General features: G+C 39.0%; 1 protein-coding gene across 1 annotated transcript in view; it reads right to left on the bottom strand.

Moving 5' to 3' along the window:
* The window catches only part of LOC126336002 (agrin-like), a 1,245,461-nt gene that overhangs the window by 14,972 nt on the left and 1,207,689 nt on the right, over nt 1-22,800 (bottom strand). The window contains exons 24-26 of the mRNA XM_049999480.1: nt 21,199-21,280; nt 18,712-18,852; nt 15,993-16,185 (exon numbers count right to left, since the gene is read on the bottom strand). Coding sequence (XP_049855437.1) covers nt 15,993-16,185; nt 18,712-18,852; nt 21,199-21,280 — 416 coding nt within the window. The remainder of the gene's footprint in view (nt 1-15,992; nt 16,186-18,711; nt 18,853-21,198; nt 21,281-22,800) is intronic.

Here is a 22,800-nt window from a genome sequence, read left to right on the forward strand (position 1 = left end):
AATTCTGCTGGTGGGAGACTGACATCCACTGCCTCGCACACAAATCTCGTGCCTTCCTCCCTCCAGAGCTCTGGGTCCTAACCTTCTCCTCTGTCCATGAGGACACCTTCTTTGTTTCTGCCCCCGTCTCCTACACCGAGTGCAATATTTCCTACTTCACCCTCATCTGGTGTTTTTTCCAGCCCTACACCTGAACGTTAGGGGCTGAGAGCGGATGAGCTTTAAGAGTAAATGGTGGTGCCAGATGGTCAGGAGATGCCGTACCAGCCAGTTTGTACTCCTATCCCTGAGGTCCCAGATGTCTTCATGGATCCAGCTCTAGCATTGGTGCTCCCAGTGGTTGTTGTCACACCCATGGGCATCCGTCTCCATCAGAGCTGTCACCACCAGGACCATTTTTGGGCCCACTCCTTCAGTGGGAATCTGGAAGCATCTGGGTGTGCTGAGGGTGCCCATCAGTGGTGCCCCTGGAGGACATGGATGCACAGCATCTCACACACTCCAATCGCTCTGGTATCTCACCAGCTATTACCACAACAGGACATGAGGCTCCAGCTCATCTCATTAAGATTCAGCTCATCTGCATTAGCCCATGATGCTCAGGTCCAGCCACCAAGCAGCGCCACAATCAAACATCAAAGGCACCATCACATCGAGGTCAGCATGTGCATCTGATAGACAACACTACTTAGAGAAACTGACCTAACCAGACTCTCCCTGGCTGTGTACTCAGACTTTGCATGGAACTTCTAAACTGTGTACTCATGGAAGTGATTTTGATATTATGCCCATCCTTATTTGTAAGTGTAGTTATTACACTCATGGTGGCTTATGGAATACTATGGGTGAATGAAAAACATTAATTTTACAACAAAAAATTCATGGTGGATATGTGCAGTATTTGACTGTATATGTATTGTAACAATTAGGGATGATAAAAATCTTAATTAATTTCACCAGCATGATATAGCACTCATTTTGCCTGTACTAATAGTTTGTTAATTAGTATTCTCTGTGGAAAGCTTCAGAAACTTCCAAGTCTGCCATAATGAAATATGTTTTTGAATATATAATACTCTCTTTGATGACATGTGTTTAGTGAGTAATAGATTTTATATTATGATGCCAGGTATAGGCAGAATTCTGTGTTCATAATGTGGCTACTAACATGGTTATAAATTATATAGTACTGAAGCAGATTTAATCCAACACTAGCACCTGAGATGTATGTTCCAGAACATAGGTAGAGGTCAATGAGTGTTTTAAATATGATCATGGAAAGTCCTAGGTGGCATATAAGTATTGGAAGGCGTAAAGGTAACAAAGGTAATACCATACAGCAGGGTTATTGAGTGGTCAACACCCAGAGTGGGATGAGTTGTAGGCAATGTAGGACTATGTTTGCTGCATGTCTCACAAAAATCATATATCTGATGTAAAAGTTGGTTAGTTGATTTGTTGCATTATCTTACTAGAGTAATACTTCTTGAAATGGCAATCATTGGGGTTAGTATGGTCATTATGTCATGAGTCAATAGTTTGGACAAGATTAAAATCCACAAATAATAGATTGCACTCTGTAGAGCAAATTTAATTTATAATAAGAAATGGTGCTACATTTTTTGACTTCTTTCACCTCTGACATTGTTTCTTAATGTGAAAAATCCTGAGTTGCACCATGGTTCAGAATCTGAATCAGATTGTAGGTCCTCCTATAAATTGTATGATAAGTCAGTTTAAAAGTTAGAGGAAGGCAAAATCACCCTCACTGATAATGTACACATTCAACAACCAGAAGTTAGAGAGACAGATGCCTATCTTATGGTAAGTTGATTGTCAGATCATGAGGCACAGTTAGTCACATTATATAACTTAGCTCTATGTTTAATTCAGAAATAACCTAAGAGATAGTAAGGTTGTTGAGTGGAGTGAAGTTTACAATGCATCCAATGCTAACTACAAATTCAACTTATTTCTTAATGGGTATGTAACCATTTTTGAAAATAATTTCCCTAAAAGATGGTTACATGTAATAATGGCAAGTCATTAAAGAAAACCTTCGGCCACTGCAGATGTCAGAATCTCTTCACAATGAAAAAAAAGGGCCTGCAAAAAATAAGCAGAATAGTTACTGACCCAGAAGTAGTTTCTTATTATCAGCAATAATATAAGATATTAAGAAAAAAAAATCAGAGGTGTGCAGTCTTTTCTGAAATTGATAGACCAGACCACAAAATAAAATCAGTATGGACTGTGGCTAAAAAGAGTGGGAAAGAAGCCTCAGAAGATCACATTATTTCTGGACAGAGAATGGGAATGCTGATTGTAAAAAGATCATGTGTAGTAGATAATTTTAATAAGTACTTTTTAACAACAATTAAGAAAATTGGTGCAAATAGTTTAGTTATGAAATGAAAGCAGTACACTGAAGAAGCAAATACAAAGGACATCTAGTGAATTAAAAATTAATTACATCTTTATCTGAAATAAGGAAGATCATCATGACTCTAAAGAGTAAAAGTTCATATGGGGTACTAATATCTCCAATAAGACACTAAAAAGTTGTGGCCCCATAATATGTAATGTCCTTAGTTACTTAAGTAATGTGTCATTAACTCAGCATGTTTTCTCAGAAAGACTGAAGTCTGCCATTGTTAGACTTCTTTCTAAAAAGGGGCGACTCCACGGACATTAATTAACTACTGCTCAATGTCTCTCTCAATGTCTCACATCATTTTCTAACATTTTTGAGCAGTTATCACCCACCAGTGTAATGGGATACTTAGCCAGTCACACTTTGGATTTCAAAAGGTCCATTGTACTGAGTCAGTGTTTGAACATTTACTGAGCCCACAATATAATTTTTGAATCATCGAACATCACCAATTGGGATTGTCTGTAACTTATTGGAGACATTTTGTCATGTCAGCAAGAATATTCTGTTAGAGAAGCTAAGTTTTTATGGAATAAGTAGTCCAGCAAATGCCTTGATGAGTTCTTACTGAAGAAACAGAATCCAAAAAGTTATCTTAGGCTGTTCAAGTAATACAATGAGGGATGCCACATCATCTGCATAGGGAGAAATAGCAATAGGAGCCTTACAGGGTTCAGTCCTTGGCCTGCTACTGTCCTTACTTTATGTCAGTGCTCTGCTATTGTATTTGACTCAGGAGGCAGAAGTAGTCCTGTTTGCATATGTTATAAGCATTGTTGTGAAGAAAAGCAAATAAGCACCAACAGAGAAAATAGTAAATATGTTTTTGTGAAAGTTACTGAATGGTTTTGCATAAATGGGCTATCTTTAAACTTGGAAAAAATGCTGTTCACCCAGTGTTGCACTGAGAGAAATATCCCACTTCCTGTTAATCTAAAATACCAACAAGAAATAATAAGCAGAATAGAAAATTGTACGTTCTTAGGCGTGCATATTGATGAAAAATTAAACTAGAAAAACTATAAAACAGACCTTCTGAAACATTAAGTTCAACTACTTTTTCCATAAGAGTACTTGCCAACTTTGGGGATAGGGAGGCCAGTAAGTTAATATATTTTACATATTATAGGAGTGAAGGAGACTGCTCATCAAAAGCAGAAGCACTGAGTCTCTTACAGGTACATGCAAAAAAGCTTTCAGAATAAATCCTTTCTAGAGCTCGAGTTTGTACTCGAGCTCTGCACACACAAGATCCCCTCCCTCCCAAAGTGTACACACATGTACATATGTGCGGTGGCCTTATGTAATGGGGCTGGACACACAATGGCAAGATTGCAGTTTGGCATGTAAAGTAGGGTGGCTTAGTGTTGTGTCAGGTGGGATGGGTGGAGGGAGAGAGGCAAGTGGCAGGAAGAGGGGCTGGGGTGGGTAACTAGAAGCTCAGAGAGAGGCAGCTAGTTTGTTGGGTAGGAATGTGTAAGGAGGGATGGCAGGTGCAAGGGCTTGGCATATCATACTACCTGTCCCTCCTGTACTCCCTGCCAGAAAAGCAGCTGCTTCCCCCATGAGTTGCTAGTTACCCACCCCAACTCCACTTCCCACCTCCTGCCTCTCTTTCTGTACCCACCCCAACCCGTCCCACCACATCCTACATGACAAAGTGTGCATCCAGGTGGTAATAATACACTCCTGGAAATGGAAAAAGGAACACATTGACACCGGTGTGTCAGACCCACCATACTTGCTCCGGACACTGCGAGAGGGCTGTACAAGCAATGATCACACGCACGGCACAGCGGACACACCAGGAACCGCGGTGTTGGCCGTCGAATGGCCCTAGCTGCGCAGCATTTGTGCACCGCCGCCGTCAGTGTCAGCCAGTTTGCCGTGGCATACGGAGCTCCATCGCAATCTTTAACACTGGTAGCATGCCGCGGCAGCATGGACGTGAACCGTATGTGCAGTTGACGGACTTTGAGTGAGGGCGTATAGTGGGCATGCGGGAGGCCGGGTGGACGTACCGCCAAATTGCTCAACACGTGGGGCGTGAGGTCTCCACAGTACATCGATGTTGTCGCCAGTGGTCGGCGGAAAGTGCACGTGCCCGTCGACCTGGGACCGGACCGCAGCGACGCACGGATGCACGCCAAGACCGTAGGATCCTACGCAGTGCCGTAGGGGACCGCACCACCACTTCCCAGCAAATTAGGGACACTGTTGCTCCTGGGGTATCGGCGAGGACCATTCGCAACCGTCTCCATGAAGCTGGGCTACGATCCCACACAGCCTTAGGCCTTCTTCCGCTCACGCCCCAACATTGTGCAGTCCGCCTCCAGTGGTGTCGTGACAGGCGTGAATGGAGGGATGAATGGAGACGTGTCGTCTTCAGCGATGAGAGTCGCTTCTGCCTTGGTGCCAATGATGGTCGTATGCTTGTTTGGCGCCGTGCAGGTGAGCGCCACAATCAGGACTGCATACGACCGAGGCACACAGGGCCAACACCTGGCATCATGGTGTGGGGAGCGATCTCCTACACTGGCCGTACACCTCTGGTGATCGTCGAGGGGACACTGAATAATGCACGGTACATCCAAACCATCATCGAACCCATCGTTCTACCATTCCTAGACCGGCAAGGGAACTTGTTGTTCCAACAGGACAATGCACGTCCGCATGTATCCCGTGCCACCCAACGTGCTCTAGAAGGTGTAAGTCAACTACCCTGGCCAGCAAGATCTCCGGATTTGTCCCCCATTGAGCATGTTTGGGACTGGATGAAGCGTCGTCTCACACGGTCTGCACGTCCAGCACGAACGCTGGTCCAATTGAGGCACCAGGTGGAAATGGCATGGCAAGCAGTTCCACAGGACTACATCCAGCATCTCTACGATCGTCTCCATGGGAGAATAGCAGCCTGCATTGCTACGAAAGGTGGATATACACTGTACTAGTGCTGACATTGTGCGTGCTCTGTTGCCTGTTTCTATGTGCCTGTGGTTCTGTCAGTGTGATCATGTGATGTATCTGACCCCAGGAATGTGTCAATAAAGTTTCCCCTTCCTGGGACAATGAATTCACGGTGTTCTTATTTCAATTTCCAGGAGTGTATGTGGGAGTGGAAGTGTGTGTTTTTCTACTCTATCTCTAGAAAGGGTTTATTCCAAAAGCTAGCAAGTTTTCTTGATTTTTGGGTACCTGTCAATGACTCAGTGCTTCTGCTTTTCAGAGAGTGGTCTTCTGTACTTCTAAAGTATTTACTACATTCTACCAAACCTTTTTTTTAAAGACGTCAGTCTTTTGATTGATTTGATGCCACCTACCTCAAATTCCTCTCCTGTGCCAAGCTTTTCCTCTCAGAATAACAATTTCACCCTACATCCTCAGTTATCTGCTGGATGTATTCCAGTCTCTGTCTTCCTCTACAGTTTTCAGTTTTTACGGCCTACAGCTCCCTCTAGTAACATGGAAGTTATCTTCTGATTTCTTAACACATGTCCTATCATCGTGTCCCTTTGTCTTGTCAACAATTTTTCATATGTTCTTTTCGTTGCTGGTTCTGCAGAGAACATCCTCAATCCTTATCTTATCAGTCCACCTAATTTTGAACTTTCTTCTGTAGCACCACAACTCAAGGGATTCAATTTTCTTCTGTTTACATCTCCCATAGTCCACATCTCACTACCATACAATGCTGTGCTCCAAACATACTTTCTCAGAAATTTCTTCCTCAAGTTAAGACCTATGTTTGGTTCTTGCAGGCTTCTCTTGGTTAGGAACGCATTTTTTGCTAGTGCTATTCTTCTTTCTATGTCCTTGCTCCATCCCTCATAGGTTATTCTTCTGCCTAGGTAGCAGAATTCCTGAACTTTGTCTACTTCATGATTTCCAATTGCAATGCTTAGTGTTTCTCAATGTTCTTATTTCTGCTACTTCTCATTACTTTTGTCTTTCTTCGTTTACTCTTAATCCATATTCTATACTGATTAGCCTGTTTATTCCATTTAACACATCCTGCAATTCTTCTTCACTTTCATTGAGGATAGCAACATCATCAGTGAATCTTATCATTGATGTCCTTTCACCTTGTATTTTAATTCCACTCTTGAACCTTTTTTAAAATTTCCTCATTGCTTCTTCAATGTATGCATTGAACAGTATGGGCAAAAGACTGCATCCATGCCTTCCACCCTTTTTAACCTGAGCACTCTGATCTGGGTCTTTCAGTCTTATTGTTCCCCTTAGTTCTTGTACATATTGCATATTACCCACCTTTCCTTAGAGCTTACCCCTATTTTTATCAGAATTTTGAACATCTTACACCGTTTTACATTGTCGAATGCTTTTTCCAGGTTGATAAATCCAGTGAATGTGTCTTGATTTTTCTTCAGTCTTCCTTCCATTATCAACTGCAACATCACAACTGCCTCTCTGGTGCCTTTACCTAAAGCTCAACTGATCATCGTTTAACAGATCCTCAATTTTCTTTTCCATTCTTCTGTATATTATTCTTGTCAGCAACTTGGATGCATGATCTGTTAAGCTGATTGTTTGATAATTCTCACACTTGTAAGCTCTTGCTATCTGCGGAGTTATTTGGATGATGTTTTCCAAAAGTCAGATGTTATATTGCCAATATCGTACATTCTACACACTGAGGTGAATGGTCATTTTGTTACTACTTGCCCCAATGATTTTAGAAATTCCAATGGAATGTTATCTACCTCTTCTGCCGTATTTGATCTTTAGTATTGCAAAGCTCTTTTAAATTCTGATTCTAATACTGGATACCCTGTCTCTTTACTGTCAACTCATGTTTCTTCTTCTGTCACATCACCAGACAGGTCTTCCCCCTTGTAGAGGCCTTCAGTGTACTCCTTTCATCTATTTGCTCTCTCCTCTGCATTTAACTGTGGAGTTTCCATGGAACTCTTAATGTTACTGCCCTTGTTGTTAATTTCACTCAAGATTGTTTGTATGCTGAATCCATCCCTCCAACAATCATTTCTTTTTTGACTTCTTCACATTTTTCATACAGCCATTTTGTCTCGTTTTACCTGCACTTCCTATTTATTTAATTCATAAGTGACTTGTATTTTTGTATTCCTGAATTTCTCTGAACATTTTTTTATTTCCTTCTTTTGTTGATCAGCTGAAGCATATTATCTGTTATCCCTGGTTTCTTTCCCCTCTTTAAATATGTCCATTCCTCTTGAACTGTACAGCCTATTGAGTTACTCATTATCACAGTGCCCATAGCCTCAAAGAAATTCAACTGAATCTCCTCATTACTGAGAACTTCCATAGCCCACTTCTTTGCACACTGATTGTACATGACTAATCTCTTAAACTTCAAGCTGCTCTTCATCGTTACTAAATTGTGATCTGCATCTACATCTGCTCCTGGGTATACCTTACAAACCAGTATCTGATTTTGGAATCAGACCATGGTGTAGTCTAACTGAAATCTTTCTGTAGCTCCTGGTGTTTTCCACATGCTCCAGTGACCATTTCTTCTACACCTTCCTGTACAACCCTGTTTTCCAGTCCCCCATGAATATTAATTAGATTTTTATCTCCACTTATGTACTTAAATTACTTATTAAGCATCCTCAGATACTTTTTCTACCTCTTCATTCTCTGTTGTGATGTCAGCCTGCATATCTGAACTGTTATTGTCAGTGTTGGTCTGCTGTCGATACTGATGAGAATGATCCTTTAATTGAGCTGTTCACAATAACTCACTTTCTGTCCTCCCTTCCTATTAATAATGAATCCTACTCCAGTTCTACCATTTTCTGCTGCTGTTGATATTGCCCTATATTTGTCTGACCAGAAAAGAATGTTATCTTTTCATTAGTTATGCAGTCTTTTTCTCATGGTCATCTCCTTTTCGGCAGTCACCTTCCAGAGATTGAAATGTGGGACGGGACTATTTTGGAACCTTTTGCCAATGGAGAGATCATCATGTTGCTTTTCAATTACCAGCCACATGTTCTGTGGATACACATTATGTGTCTTTAGTGCAGTGGTTTCCATAGCCTTCTGCATCCTCATGCCATTGATCATTGGTGATTCTTCTGCCTTTTGGGCAATTTCCCACTTAAAGGCAAGAGAGTGCCCTGAACCTCTGTCTACTCCTTTGACCTCTTTGACAAGGCTGTTGGCTGAATGAGGGTGACTTCTTATGCTGGAAGTCTTCGGCCGCCATTACTGATGATTTTTACTCAAAATATAAGGTGGTGGGACCAAGGACTTTCCTACTATAACCACATTTTGCATATTTTGATTCACTTACCTCTTTATGGGTTAGTATTGTGGGGTAACTCCTCACTTGCTCAAGAAGTATTCATTGTAGAAAACAAAGTAATAAGAAGTGTGTATAGAGTTCGCACAAGTACATCATGCAGCTATCTCTTTAAGCAGAGAGGAACATTAATTGCACCCTCACAGTACATATATACTGTATGACTGATAATAAAAATTTATGAAATTATCAACAACCCACCTAAATTTTGGAATAACAGTGATATTCAAAACTGCAAATGAGACAGATAAATGATCTGCATTACCCTTCAATGAACCTAACCTTGGCGTACAAAGAGGTGAAATTTGCGACTATAAAATTCTTTCACAATGTAAATATTATGAATGACAGATGGCAAAAATATTTTCAATCATAAATTAAAGAGCTCTCTCCCAACTCATTCATTACTACAGAGGAATTCATCAGTAGAGATAATTAGTCACCAAAAAAGAAGCTGTAAATGGTCAGCATATAGCCATCCAAATATTAATATTTTTTTAGTTAGTTGTATTTAAGTGTTCCGTGTTTGTCCTGTTGACACATATCTCACTGTAATATTTATTGTGAATTTGATCTATGGAATAAATAACTAACTGACCACCTCCAATAGGATAATGTCTAGTAAAGATTTATTCAAACTAACCCCCTTCCCATTTTTCTAGCAAGAATGTGTGTGAAACCCAATTTGAGCTGCATTAGTAGTAGTAGTAGTAGCAGTAGTATTATGAAGTATGGAAAAACTGCAAAACTTCAACGAAATAAGAAAAATAAGACAACAAACTTGGAATTCCTTTATCTTGTTACCACAGTAGCAATATAAAAAGAAAATACCAGATATGAACTAGAGTTGCTACACTGTTCTTGGTATGTGTTGTTCGTGACAAATTACATATTCAAGAATGTGATGACAGCCAAAATTGTGGAAGTTTGATTAGTCATCTGCTTGAGTGGTTTTGAAACATCACTTACCTGCTAAAATGGGACTGAGGGCCAGAGGTAGGTCACACTCAGAAAACAGGTAGAAAGTAGTTATATGTCTGTACTTTCAGTGTTGATACACTGTGGAAACTACTTTTAACAACAGATTTGATATCCAGAATGTTTGTCAAAGCTTGTAATGAACACCAATGTCCTTGAAGGGGTAGGGTTATGAAGCCATCCCAAGTAGAATTTACCATTTCCGCAGTCACAGGAAGAATGATATAGTACTGTTTGCATATCTCAAACACATTCCTGGCAAAAAAGCTGTATTTGTAAACTTCACAAATCATCACATGAGACAGCTTTTGCTGTGGGTACTATAACATGTAAGCTGGTCTGTAAATCAATAGATGACTGTGTGTCCACAAGTAAATCTTAGTTTAACTCACAGAGTAAAAGGAAATGGTGTGGTTTGACAAGTCTACAAATATGTTATGTATCAAATATCCATGAAATATATGACTTCAGATGAGGCTGTATTTATGTGGTGGTGGCTGTAGGTATGGACATTGTTGTCCCTCTGGGTGAATACACAGGCCTCCACATGTTTATAATTGAAACTGTGACTACATGTATGTAGGGATGGCATATATGAGGTTTAACGATATTCTCAAGCCCATTCAGCAAGAAAAATTTCTTTCTTAGAAAACAATAGGACTCATTTCACAGACAGATATCTTAAACAGAAAAATTTTGTGCATGGAGTGGTCAGGTTAATGATCTCTTGCCCTGATTATCAGAAATTATGTTTGGAATGCACCTTGTGGCTTACACCCTCCTCCATAGATCTGAGTGTCTTTGTAAGAAGTTTTTATGTTCACATCCTTGGAAATCAAAAGCAGCAGCATTTATGGGATCACATGCCACTGTGTTCTTCATATTACTCACATGAACTGACAGTACCTCTATTACACAATAGTGACATAATGACATAATAATTTTGTATATGTTGATCTCTCAGAAAATAAATTCTTTGATCGAAACAGTGTTTTAAAGCTGCCCCGTGTTCAGTTCATTTGCTAAATTCCATCATATCTGACTCTTAATTTTTAAAGTGCTGTAATTTTTGTGACATCTGTTCTATCAATGGATACTAGTTTGTTGTTCTTGTTGTCTTCAGTCCTGAGACTGGTTTGATGCAGCTCTCCATGCTACTCTATCCTGTGCAAGCTTCTTCATCTCCCAGTACTTACTGCAACCTACATCCTTCTGAATCTCCTCAGTGTACTCATCTCCTGGTCTCCCTCAGAACATGTCGTACCAACTGGTCCCTTCTTCTTTTCAAGTTGTGCCACAAACTCCTCTTCTCCCCAATTCTATTCAATACCTCCTCATTAGTTATGTGATCTACCCATCTAATCTTCTGCATTCTTCTGTAGCACCACATTTCAAAAGCTTTTATTCTCTTCTTGTCTAAACTATTTATCATCCATGTTTCACTTCCATACATGGCGACACTCCATACAAATACTCTCAGAAACGACTTCCTGACACTTAAATCTATACTCGATGTTAACAAATTTCTCTTCTTCAGAAACGCTTTCCTTGCCATTGCCAGTCTACATTGTATATCCTCTCTACTTCGACCATCATCAGTTATTTTGCTCCCCAAATAGCAAAACTCCTTTACTACTTTAAGTGTATCATTTCCTAATCTAATTCCCTCAGCATCACTTGACTTAATTCCACTACATTTCATTATCCTCATTTTGCTTTTGTTGATGTTCATCTTATACACTCCTCTCAAGACACTGTCCATTCCATTCAGCTGCTCTTCCAAGTCCTTTGCTGTCTCTGACAGAATTACAATGTCATCGGCGAACCTCAATGTTTTTATTTCTTCTCCATGGATTTTAATACCTACATCGAATTTTTCTTTTGTTTCCTTTATTGCTTGCTCAATATACAGATTGAATAACATCGGGGAGAGGCTACAACACTGTCTCACTCCCTTCCCAACCACCACTTCCCTTTCATGCCCCTCGACTCTTATAACTGTCATCTGGTTTCTGTACAAATAGTAAATAGCCTTTCACTACCTGTATTTTACCCCCGTCACCTTTAGAATTTGAAAGAGAGTATTCCAGTCAACGTTGTCAAAAGCTTTCTCTAAGTCTACAAATGCTAGAAATGTAGGTTTGCCTTTCCTTAATCTATTTTCTAAGGTGAGTCGTAGGGTCATTATTGCCTCACGTGTTCCAACATTTCTGTGGAATCCAAACTGATCTTCGCTGAGGTCGGCTTCTACCAGTTTTTCCATTCATCTGTAAAGAATTCGCGTAAGTATTTTGCAGCTGTGACTTATTAAACTGATAGTTCGGTAATTTTCTCATATGTCAACACCTGCTTTCTTTGGGATTGGAATTATTAAATTCTTCTTGAAGTCTGAGGGTGTTTCACCTGTCTCATAGATCTTGCTCACCAGATGGTAGAGTTTTGTCAGGACTGGCTCTCCCAAGGCCGTCAGTAGTTCCAATGGAATGTTGTCTACTCCAGGGCCTTGTATCAACTCAGGTCTTTCAGTGCTCTGTCAAACTCTTCACACAGTATCGTATCTCTCATTTCGTCTTCATCTACATCCTCTTCCATTTCCATAATATTGTCCTGAAGTACTGCTTCCACCTTTCTGCTTTCCCTTCTTTGCTTATAACTGGGTTTCCATCTGAGCTCTTGATATTCATACAAGTGGTTCTCTTTTCTCCAAAGCTCTACTTAATTTTCCTGCAGGCAGTATCTATCTTATCCCTAGTGAGATAAGCCTCTACATCCTAACATTTGTCCTCTAGCCATCCCTGCTTAGCCATTTTGCACTTCCTGTCGATCTTATTTCTGAGACGTTTGTATTCCTTTTTGCCTGCTACCTTTACTGCAGTTTTATATTTTCTGCTTTTATCAATTAAATTCAATATTTCTTCTGTTACCCAAGGATTTCTACTACCCCTCGTCTTTTTACCTACTTGATCCTCTGCCGCCTTCACTACTTCATCCCTCAGAGCTACCAATTCTTCTTCTACTGTACTTCTTTTCCCCATTCCTGTCGATTGTTCCCTTATGCTCTCCCTGAAACTTTGTACAACTTCTGGTTTAGTCAGTTTATCCAGGTCCCATCTCCTTAAATTCCCTCCTTTTTGCAGTTTCTTCAGTGTAATCTGCAGTTCATAACCAATAGATTGTGGTCAGAGTCGACATCTGCCCCTAGAAATGTCGTACAATTAAAAACCTGGTTCCTAAATCTCTTTCTTGCCATTATATAATCTGTGTGATACCTTATAGTATCTCCAGGATTCTTCCATGCATACAACCTTCTTTTATGATTTTTGAACCAAGTGTTAGCTATGATTAGTTATGCTCTGTGCAAAATTCTACCAGACGGCTTCCTCTTTCATTTCTCTCCCTCAATCCATATTCACCCACTATGTTTCCTTCTCTACCTTTTGCTACTCTCAAATACCAGTCACCCATAACTATTAAATTTTCGTCTCCCTTCACTACATGAATAATTTCTTTTATCTCATCATACATTTCATCAATTTCTTCATCATCTGCAGAGCTAGTTGGGATTTAAACTTGTACTAATGTAGTAGGCATGGGCTTTGTGTCTATCTTGGTCACAATAATGCGTTCACTATGCTGTTTGTAGTAGCTTACCCGCACTCCTATTTTTTTATTCATTATTAAACCTACTCCTGGATTACTCCTATTTAATTTTGTATTTATAATCCTGTATTCACCTGACCAAAAGTCTTGTTCCTTCTGCCACCGAACTTCACTAATTCCCACTATATCTAACTTCAACCTATCCATTTCCCTTTTTAAGTTTTCTAACCTACCTGCCCGATTAAGGGATCTGACATTCCACACTCCGATCCGTAGAATGCCAGTTTTCTTTCTCCTGATAACGATGTCCTCTTGAGTAGTCCCCGCCCAGAGATCCGAATGGGGGACTATTTTACCTCCGGAATATTTTGCACAAGAGGATGTCATCATCATTTAAACATACAGTAAAGCTGCATGTCCTCGGGAAAAATTACGGCTGTAGTTTCCCCTTGCTGTCAGCCGTTTGCAGTACCAGCACAGCAAGGCCGTTTTGGTTAATGTTACAAGGCTGGATCAGTCAATCATCCAGACTGTTACCCCTGCAACTACTGAAAAGGCTGCTGCCCCTCTTCAGGAACCACACGTTTGTCAGGCCTCTCAACAGATATCCCTCCGCTGTGGTTGCACCTATGGTACGGCCATCTGTATCGCTGAGGCATGCAAGCCTCCCCACCAATGGCAAGGTCTATGGTTCATGGGGGTAGGGGAAACTAGTTATGAGAGAGTAAAGTGCACCTAATGAGACACATTTTTTAAATTTATGTTCAATTGGATGAGAGATTAGTTTTGAGTTTAAGTACATAATTCCACTCTGAGTCATAGTCACATTTTTTACTGTCTGGAACAAAAACCTGTAAGGAATAAAAGCACTGGGAAGAGAGTGAAAGAAGTTCAGGACTCTTAAGAAGATTACTGCAAGATATATAATTATCTGCCTTACACAATTTTTTGACTGCTCATTCTGCTTAATAAATACCTTATTCATTTTAGGTAGACTGCCACAATGATACTTCCATAAGACAACAGGGGCTGAAAATATTCAAAGTAAGCCAACACTCTTAATCTAATTCTACACAGTCTGAAATACGTCTAAGGCAACACAAAATTATTATAAGGAAAGCATGTTGATCTGAATTTCTTGATTAGTTTATCTGTCTTGACTCCATTTTAACTTTTGGTTGAGCTGGATACCACGAAAATTTACACACAGTGTTCTTTTAGTGTGTGTCCATGCTAAAGGTAGCAGATAATTTTTGCTTGTCTAAAATCATATAATATGACTCCTCATGAGATTAATACTTAAACTGTTTGTAGTGAATCAGTCATAAGGCTTTTCAGCTACTATATCATTTAACCATGCCTAACAGGGACCCCTTAATTAACATGTTTGTATCAAGAGCAAACAACACATTTGTTGAACTATATTTCAAAGTGAGAACATCAGTGGGTACAGTACTGACCCTTGTGAGATGCCACATATTCTAATAATAAAGTTTATTTCAGTCAAATGCTTGTATAAAATTTTTAATAGCTCTGCTTCTTTCGACTAACTGTCTTGTTCAGAATACTGAAAGGCATTGTTGATGACACTGTTGCTTAGAAACACTGTGCAATCGAAGTATTATAGATGTACTGTCTGTCACAATCAACTGATGAAACTATATTTACAAAGTATACCACTAACATCCACATCTGTGAACTGACCATATGAAAAAGCAACAACCGTTCAACTGTTTTAACTTTGAAATTATGTCAACTGATTATTCACCATTGTGTGAGGCCATAATAAATGTAGCAAAACTATATATTCCTTATCATACTTCTTTAATTATGAAACTTCCTGGCATATTAAAATGTGTGCCAAACCAGAACTCAAACATGAGACCTTTGCCTTCCATGGACAAGTGCTCTACTGACTGAGCTAACCAAGCATGAATCTCAATCCATCTGCAAAACTTGCAGAACTATCACTTCTGGAAGAAATGGTATAGTGGAGACATGGCTTAGCCACAGCCTGGGGGATGTTTCCATAATGAGCTTTTCGCTCTGTAGCGAATTTTTCTGTGAATGTGGTAAAGCTTTTTCTTTCTATTTCAAGTTATTTTAATCCCAAGAATTAACTGTGGCATATTCTTATTTTTGTGCATTTGTATCTTTGTTTTTTAGAGGAAAACAAAACTCAAAGTGCTGTAATTTTTTTAAGAGTTAAATTTTGCATTTACTCTGTTGCCTTATACAGTTCTTCCCAATATTCTTTCCATAATTTCTTCTAAACATCATAACTGAGTTATTGTTTATGATTTTATGATATAGCACTTTTCTTCTATGCTGTCTTGGTAACTTTTCAGTATATTTTATTGTTAAGATTTGACTAATATGGTCAGATGAACTATTGACAACTGATTTTACATTTAAATCATTGAAGGACAATGTGCCTATAAACAAACTGTTAATGCTGTTGCACAATGTCCTTTAATCCTCATAGAGCATTTTAATGAAACAAATAATCCAAAGCTAGTCTAGGTGTTCAAAATCAATTTTCATTCTGCTGCAGTGTATGGGCTGATTTGAAGCATCAACTCGGTGTGTCTTCAGTCACTACTAGGTAGTAATTAATTATCATAGTGAGAAACTGTGCTGTCTCTACTTGCTGGAATTGCAAAAAATTATATCTACCTTTGATTTAGAAACTTGGAGAGTAGCTTGCTTTTTGCCAAGATTGAACCTCATTTCTGGGAACCCATCAGCCACAGTCACTCCAAAATGATGTCCTTTGTTGTTTCTCCCTTTACCCAGCCACAACAATAAACCATTGAGCTCTGTTGTTCGGAAGACTATTTCGTAACGATTCATTCGCTCACCCTTCCTCCTGTAATAGAAAACACAAAGATTTTGAATATGTTGGAAAACAATATTATTACTGACAATTGTTGAATATAAAAATGTATATTAATATTGAAATTAACAATAATAAGTCTAAAATAATGTGCCATGAACATATAAAACAAAAAGTGCAGATTAAGAGTGAAGTCATAGAATCAATTGATTCTGTTTTTTATTTGAGCAGCTGAAGACAATGACTGGATGAACGGGAAAAGAAAAAAAAGTATAGTAAGACAGGTTTAGAATGCTTTTTGTAAATTAAATAGAGTACTCAAAACAAAGCTCTTGATATGACTAAAACACAATGTCTTCAGTCAATGTCTATTACCGGTACTGACTTATGACAGTGACACATGGACTTTTAGTGCAAGAAACCATTAATAATCTAATGACATTTCACTGAAGAATGGTGATGCATGTAGGGAATTACTAGGAGAGACAATAAGATAAACAGATGAACTATGCAGTACAATTGAGAGGAAGACATAATAATGAATGTACTGAAAATAAAAAGGAAGTGCAAAGGTGATGAAGCAAGGTGTGTGAATGGAAGGTGAACTAAGGGAGTTCTTAGCTGGATTTCCAGATACTAAAAAAGACCAAGACAATGACCTAATGATAAGTACATACTTGACATAAGGAAACAAACAACAGCAGTATGGATGCATGTTGGTGGAGACTTAAAAGCACAGAAAAGTCAACATTTGGCCTTTCTCCAGCAAAGGATGACAAATTATTTAATTCGATGGATAAAAAAATCTACTCACCAAGCAGTGGCAGAACACACACATAAAAGACTGTTATGCTTGGCAAGTTTTTGGAGTCAGTGGCTCCTTCTTCAGGCAGAAGGAGAAGGAAGGAGGGTGAAGGAAAAGGACAGGAGAGCTCTAGGAAAAGGGGTAGATTTTGAGAAAGTCATCCAGAACCATGGGTCACTAACTATATGGTAAGTCTCCCCTGACCCACAGTTCTGGGTGACTTTCTGAAAATCTGTCCCTTTTCCTAGAGCTCTCCTGTCCTTTTCCTTCACCCTTCTTCCTTCCCCTTCTGCCTGAAACAGGAGCCACTGGCTCCGAAAGCTTGCCAGTCACAACAGTCTTTTATGTGTGTGCTCTTCCGTTGCTTGGTGAGTAGATTTTTTTTATCTATCCAATTAAATAATTTTATCAAAAAAGGATGACAAATGGCTGCTGCTGCTGATGATGATATAGTCAAATTCCATGCAAATAGTAGTGGCAGATTATACTAATATTGGGGGTGAACTAGGCAGTTCTGAAAGAAACAAGGAAGGAAGGTAAGGGTTTACTGTCATGCTGATAATGAACTAATTAGGGCTAGTAGGGGTGGAGGGAGTTCCCAAAAAGAGTAGCATGAACTAAATAAACAGTTTAGCCTTATGTAGATTTGGGTCAACAACTGAATTTGATTAATTGCAGAATAACACATTTTCCTGCATTGGTTGCAGTTTACTGATAGCCACTCACACGAACCCTTCATCATCCTCATACAAACAAATACATATCTAACTGACTACATTTGATTGGAAGTAACTAAGGAAGTTCAACCCTACTCTATAGGATACGAGCACTCTCAGATGCCCACAGTCTGGTGCAGGTGTGATATGCTGCCCACCAGGTGGCCCAATTACGTGCTTTTTGTGCATGTGTGAACCACTTGGTCACCCCTGCCCATGTGTCTTGGCTACTGGAGTATGATAACATGTGCTCCTGCCTGGCTGCCTAACTACCCACACATCAGCTGTTTGCCTATCCCTATTGGCCTGGGCTCCTGGGCACCTGGCTGCCCACAGGTGGGCACTTGAGTTAGAACAGCCAGAACTAAGGGACTGAATATAGTTAACTGTTATGAATGATTGCAAACAAAATACATCCACAGAGAAAAAAACAATTCCATTCCTTTTTAGTCTAATTATTTGAACTTTTGTGCTGACAAGGAGTAATTCTTGATGATTAGCATAAGAAAAATCAACATAAACACTGACACCTACACCTTCATTCTGCAAATAGCTGTGAAATACATGGCAGAGGGCACTTCCAAAGTACAGGAAAGATGGCAGTTCCCATTGTGTTACATATTAGGGCTTCTTTTCATTCCATTCTTGTATGGAGCATTGTATGTAGTGTCCCTCTTTGCATGCTGTAATTAGTCTAACTTTGTGTTTGAATTCCTTATGTGATGAATATGTAGGGGGTTGTAGTCTGTTAGCAGATTCCTCACTTAGCTGGTTTGTTGATTTCTGAAACTTTGCAAGTAGGCTTTCATGGAATAGCTTGCATCTGTCTTCAAGATCTACCTCTTTAAGGATTTCAGTATCTCCATGATTAGGGAAATGAGGAAATGTACAGAGTATATGTTGTGTATTGAGGAGAAGAGAGGCAGGCACATCCAGGCTAGGAGGATATGTGGACGCTAAATGGAGAGTTGGAACTTGACAGGCAGTACTGTTCATACAAGAGACGTTATCTAGAGAGAGATTTTATTTTACACTTACCCTTTGTCAAAGAATTCTGTGTCATCTTCATCATACATGTCATCCACACCATGAGTGTCATAATCATTATAAATTTCATATTCTTCATCTTCTTCTCGTGAACTTAAATCAGTGTAGTTTGTGCTTAGAGATATGTTAGTGCTGCATAGAAGTGACAGAAAGATTGATGTGGTTAGTATGTTAGATGAAGTAAATGTATGAATAAAGTTAAACAGAAGCTCACATTTTAGTATGTTAATCATTTAAGTTATATCAGTCATTAGTAACAGATTTTAGTGAAATGTTTTTTGTGTACAAATTATACAAACCTATGAACACATATAATCAGTGAACAAACAATTACTGATTTCTTTAAATCTGAGAGGGGAAAGTGCAGCTGTGTGATGGATTTATGCAGTGTGGAACTCATGAATGATAACAGGATTAAAAGCCAGATGAATCTAAACAGCCTGTGTAGAGGGAACAGTCTGAAGTACACTGATGTATAGAAGTAGTAGTACTAGAATTAGCAGTGATACTAGTAGTAGTAATAATAGACAAAGGATAAGGAGAAAAAGAATTAATCTGAAAAAATACAGTGCTTTGCAAATAGAATTAGCATCTAGTAGTTTCATGAGATTCTTGGTAGACTGCTTTGATTCTGTGGAATTCTCATTCTTTACCAAGAACATAAAACACTTCATATTAATTAATGACACTTATCAAGGGAGATTAGGATGGAAAAATGTTCAATATTAGAGTTTAATTTCTCTTTGACATTAAAGCCATTAGAGGACAAGTTTGTCTGGATAAAGAAGTTCCAGGAAACTGGCCACAGCCTTATCAAAGGAACCAATCTGATAGTCATCTGAAGTGCTTTATCGAAATCATTCTGCAGTGTCTTGGACTATTTGGAATCTGATCTTCCTGAATAAAAGTTCAATGTCTTAATCACAATCCTTAGAAATGAAAAACCAAATGAAAACAATCTTCAACCAGACAGCCTTCCTAAGTTATCTGAACATCAGAATTATATGCTTGCAGGTAACAAACAAGTAAATAGCAAAAATGCCTTTATTTTTACATCATTCTTTTCTTAAGAGTATGAGTCTGTAATCATAAATATAAAGTAGAAGGGATAGATAAATAGTAGCTGAACATTAAGATTAGTCCAAGGAGCAGCCAAACATAATCAGTGTTGTTACAGTCATAAAAGTCTGTGTTTGGATGGTTTCAACTATTTACCAATCATTTGCTGATGAGTGGCTGCTTATCCTCATGTTTGAAAAACTTGTGTTCAAATATTTAATGGAAACACACATACATGCACATATAGACTCACCTATTCTTACATATAAATATCGTCTACTCAAAAATTAGCCAATAGATGGAAAGAAGCTGTCAAGCAAAACTCATTGAAATTTGTTTCTAAACGTTATATTATAGTTATTTTTGTGACAGTGTACCTAATCTTTCCACATTTTTGTACTTCCTATGAGCTTTAACCTCATCCATATATTCCTGACTTGAATGCCCTTACCTCTTCTAGCCCTTATCACTTCCTGGATCAGAGTAGTAAATTGAGAGGAATGACAAGGTTAGTGCCTAATGAATGGATGGGTGGATGGATTTAAAACTGGTGGGTGCTAAACAATCTGGTCTTCAGTGCCCTTTCTCAAGATTGTTGTACTGTCGTATATGTAGTTACTCTTGATAAAATGACAAGCAAAGCCTCAGCCATAAAAAAAAATCACCCACATTGTCCAGTATATCTGTTCATACCATTGTTGTAAATTAACAGCATTAATAAAGCAGTGGATGCCATAAACATGGCTGGCTGACCGAGGAACTAATAGGATGATCCAAACACCCAAAAACACGTTAAAATCTTCACCCAGTTAATCATTTTGTTTCTTGTATCAATGTCTTTATGGAGTAGGCTCCTTGTCTCTTCTGCTATCCTGCTCACAGTATCTATAACTCCTATTCCAGCAGCACATCTCAAGAGCTCGCAGATGTTTATTTTCCACCTTCCTCAGTGTCCACATTTGTGAGCCGCAGAAGAATAACTGTTATCAAATAGTTTTTTTGCTATCTAGGGACACACAGTTCCATGTTATATTTTTTCCCAAGTGATTCTAATAGCTGAGATACTCCTTTTTTCGCACTAGTTGTACTTGTTCCATCTGCTGTGATACAGCTTCTCGTGTATGCATACTTGAACACATTTACAAGTGTCAGCTTATCAGCTTTAAAATGCACAATTGCATTTTGTTTTCTGTCTCTTGTGTAGATCATAATTTTTCTTTTGATTTCACTTTTCTCCATCTCACATATCTATCAGAGTGGTGAATCATTTTCAGTAGCTCATCCTTATTTCTGCCCAATGGCAATGACATCAGCTGCTTCCTGCTTAGTACAAAATGGTATTAACTGTGTTTTTAAGTGCTTATACTTTATATTAAAATAATTATTATATAGAATTTGAGCTTTAAAGAGGACTCTTACCTTTTGTGTATCTTATTTGGAATTCTGAAGAATGTCTTCCCTGAGAACTTAACAGCCATGCCATTACTAGAGGAATCGACATCTGGAAAGAATTCTTTTTATTAATACTTAGAAAATAGATTACCTGATTTGTAATTACAACCACACTTTCTTATCAAGTAAGTAATTATATGAGAATTTTTACACTGTAAACGACAGGTTATGGATTTATGTATAGTTTGGTCATAAGGAGGTCACTTAGCTTCTAATGTGGCAAGTTTCTTTGTTTCAAAAGCAGACATGGAGATGGAGTGTATGTAAATCTGAAACTGACTGTGTATGAAAGATTCAACAAACCCAGACTGACAAATAAAAACCAATTATAGGCAACTGCATTACTTTACTATTTATTTCCATTAGTAAATTCTTCCACAAAACTCTGCACAGTAGTAATACAAATAGCCACAATCTCAGTACTTCACTTATTATACGGGCTGTTCGACTGCAGTTTGCTGACAGCATTCAATAAAGTGCATGTGTTGCCTGAAAGAAACAAAAATTTTTCTCTCCCCACTCGTTAATGATGTGTGAAAAATAAATGAAAATGTTGGTGTGCTCGAAGCTACAACTAATTTCTTAGATGCCTCCTTTCTAACAGAGCGCAGTGAATTACAGTAATATAAATAATTACAGTAATAATTACAGTAATATAAATGATATATTGGGATATACTCACTTTCCCTACCTACAGGTTACCTGACAGGAAAATGAAATGGAGGGGGTTGGCAGCAGGACAGTTGTGTTTTTGCACCATAATAATACTATTTCTCTTATTATGTAAGTTCCAGGTTGAGATGAATTGAGGACTAGAATTTTAAAAGGGGCTAAGTGCAACTATTTCTCTTATTATGTAAGTTCCAGGTTGAGATGAATTGAGGACTAGAATTTTAAAAGGGGCTAAGTGCAACTATTTCTCTTATTATGTAAGTTCCAGGTTGAGATGAAATGAGGACTAGAATTTTAAAAGGGGCTAAGCGCACTTCCCCCCCCCCCCCCCCCCCCCCCCCCCCATGAACCATGGACCTTGCCGTTAGTGGGGAGGCTTGCGTGCCTCAGCGAAACAGATAGTCGCACTGTAGGTACAACCACAACGGAGGGGTATCTGTTGAGAGGCCAGACAAACATGTGGTTCCTGAAGAGGGGCAGCAGCCTTTTCAGTAGTTGCAGGGGCAACAGTCTGGATCATTGACTGATCTGGCCTTGCAACATTAACCAAAACGGCCTTGCTGTGCTGGTACTGCGAACGGCTGAAAGCAAGGGGAAACTACAGCCGTAATTTTTCCCTAGGACATGCAGCTTTACTGTATGATTAAATGATGATGGCGTCCTCTTGGGTAAAATATTCCGGAGGTAAAATAGTCCCCCATTTGGATCTCCGGGCGGGGACTACTCAGGAGGACGCTGTTATCAGGAGAAAGAAAACTGGCATTCTATGGATCGGAGCGTGTAATGTCAGATCCCTTAATCGGGCAGGTAGGTTAGAAAACTTAAAAGGGAAATGAATAGGTTAAAGTTAGATATAGTGGGAATTAGTGAAGTTCGGTGGCAGGAGGAACAAGACTT

The sequence above is a fragment of the Schistocerca gregaria genome, chromosome 2 (assembly GCF_023897955.1).
Source record: "Schistocerca gregaria isolate iqSchGreg1 chromosome 2, iqSchGreg1.2, whole genome shotgun sequence".
NCBI lineage: Eukaryota > Metazoa > Arthropoda > Insecta > Orthoptera > Acrididae > Schistocerca > Schistocerca gregaria.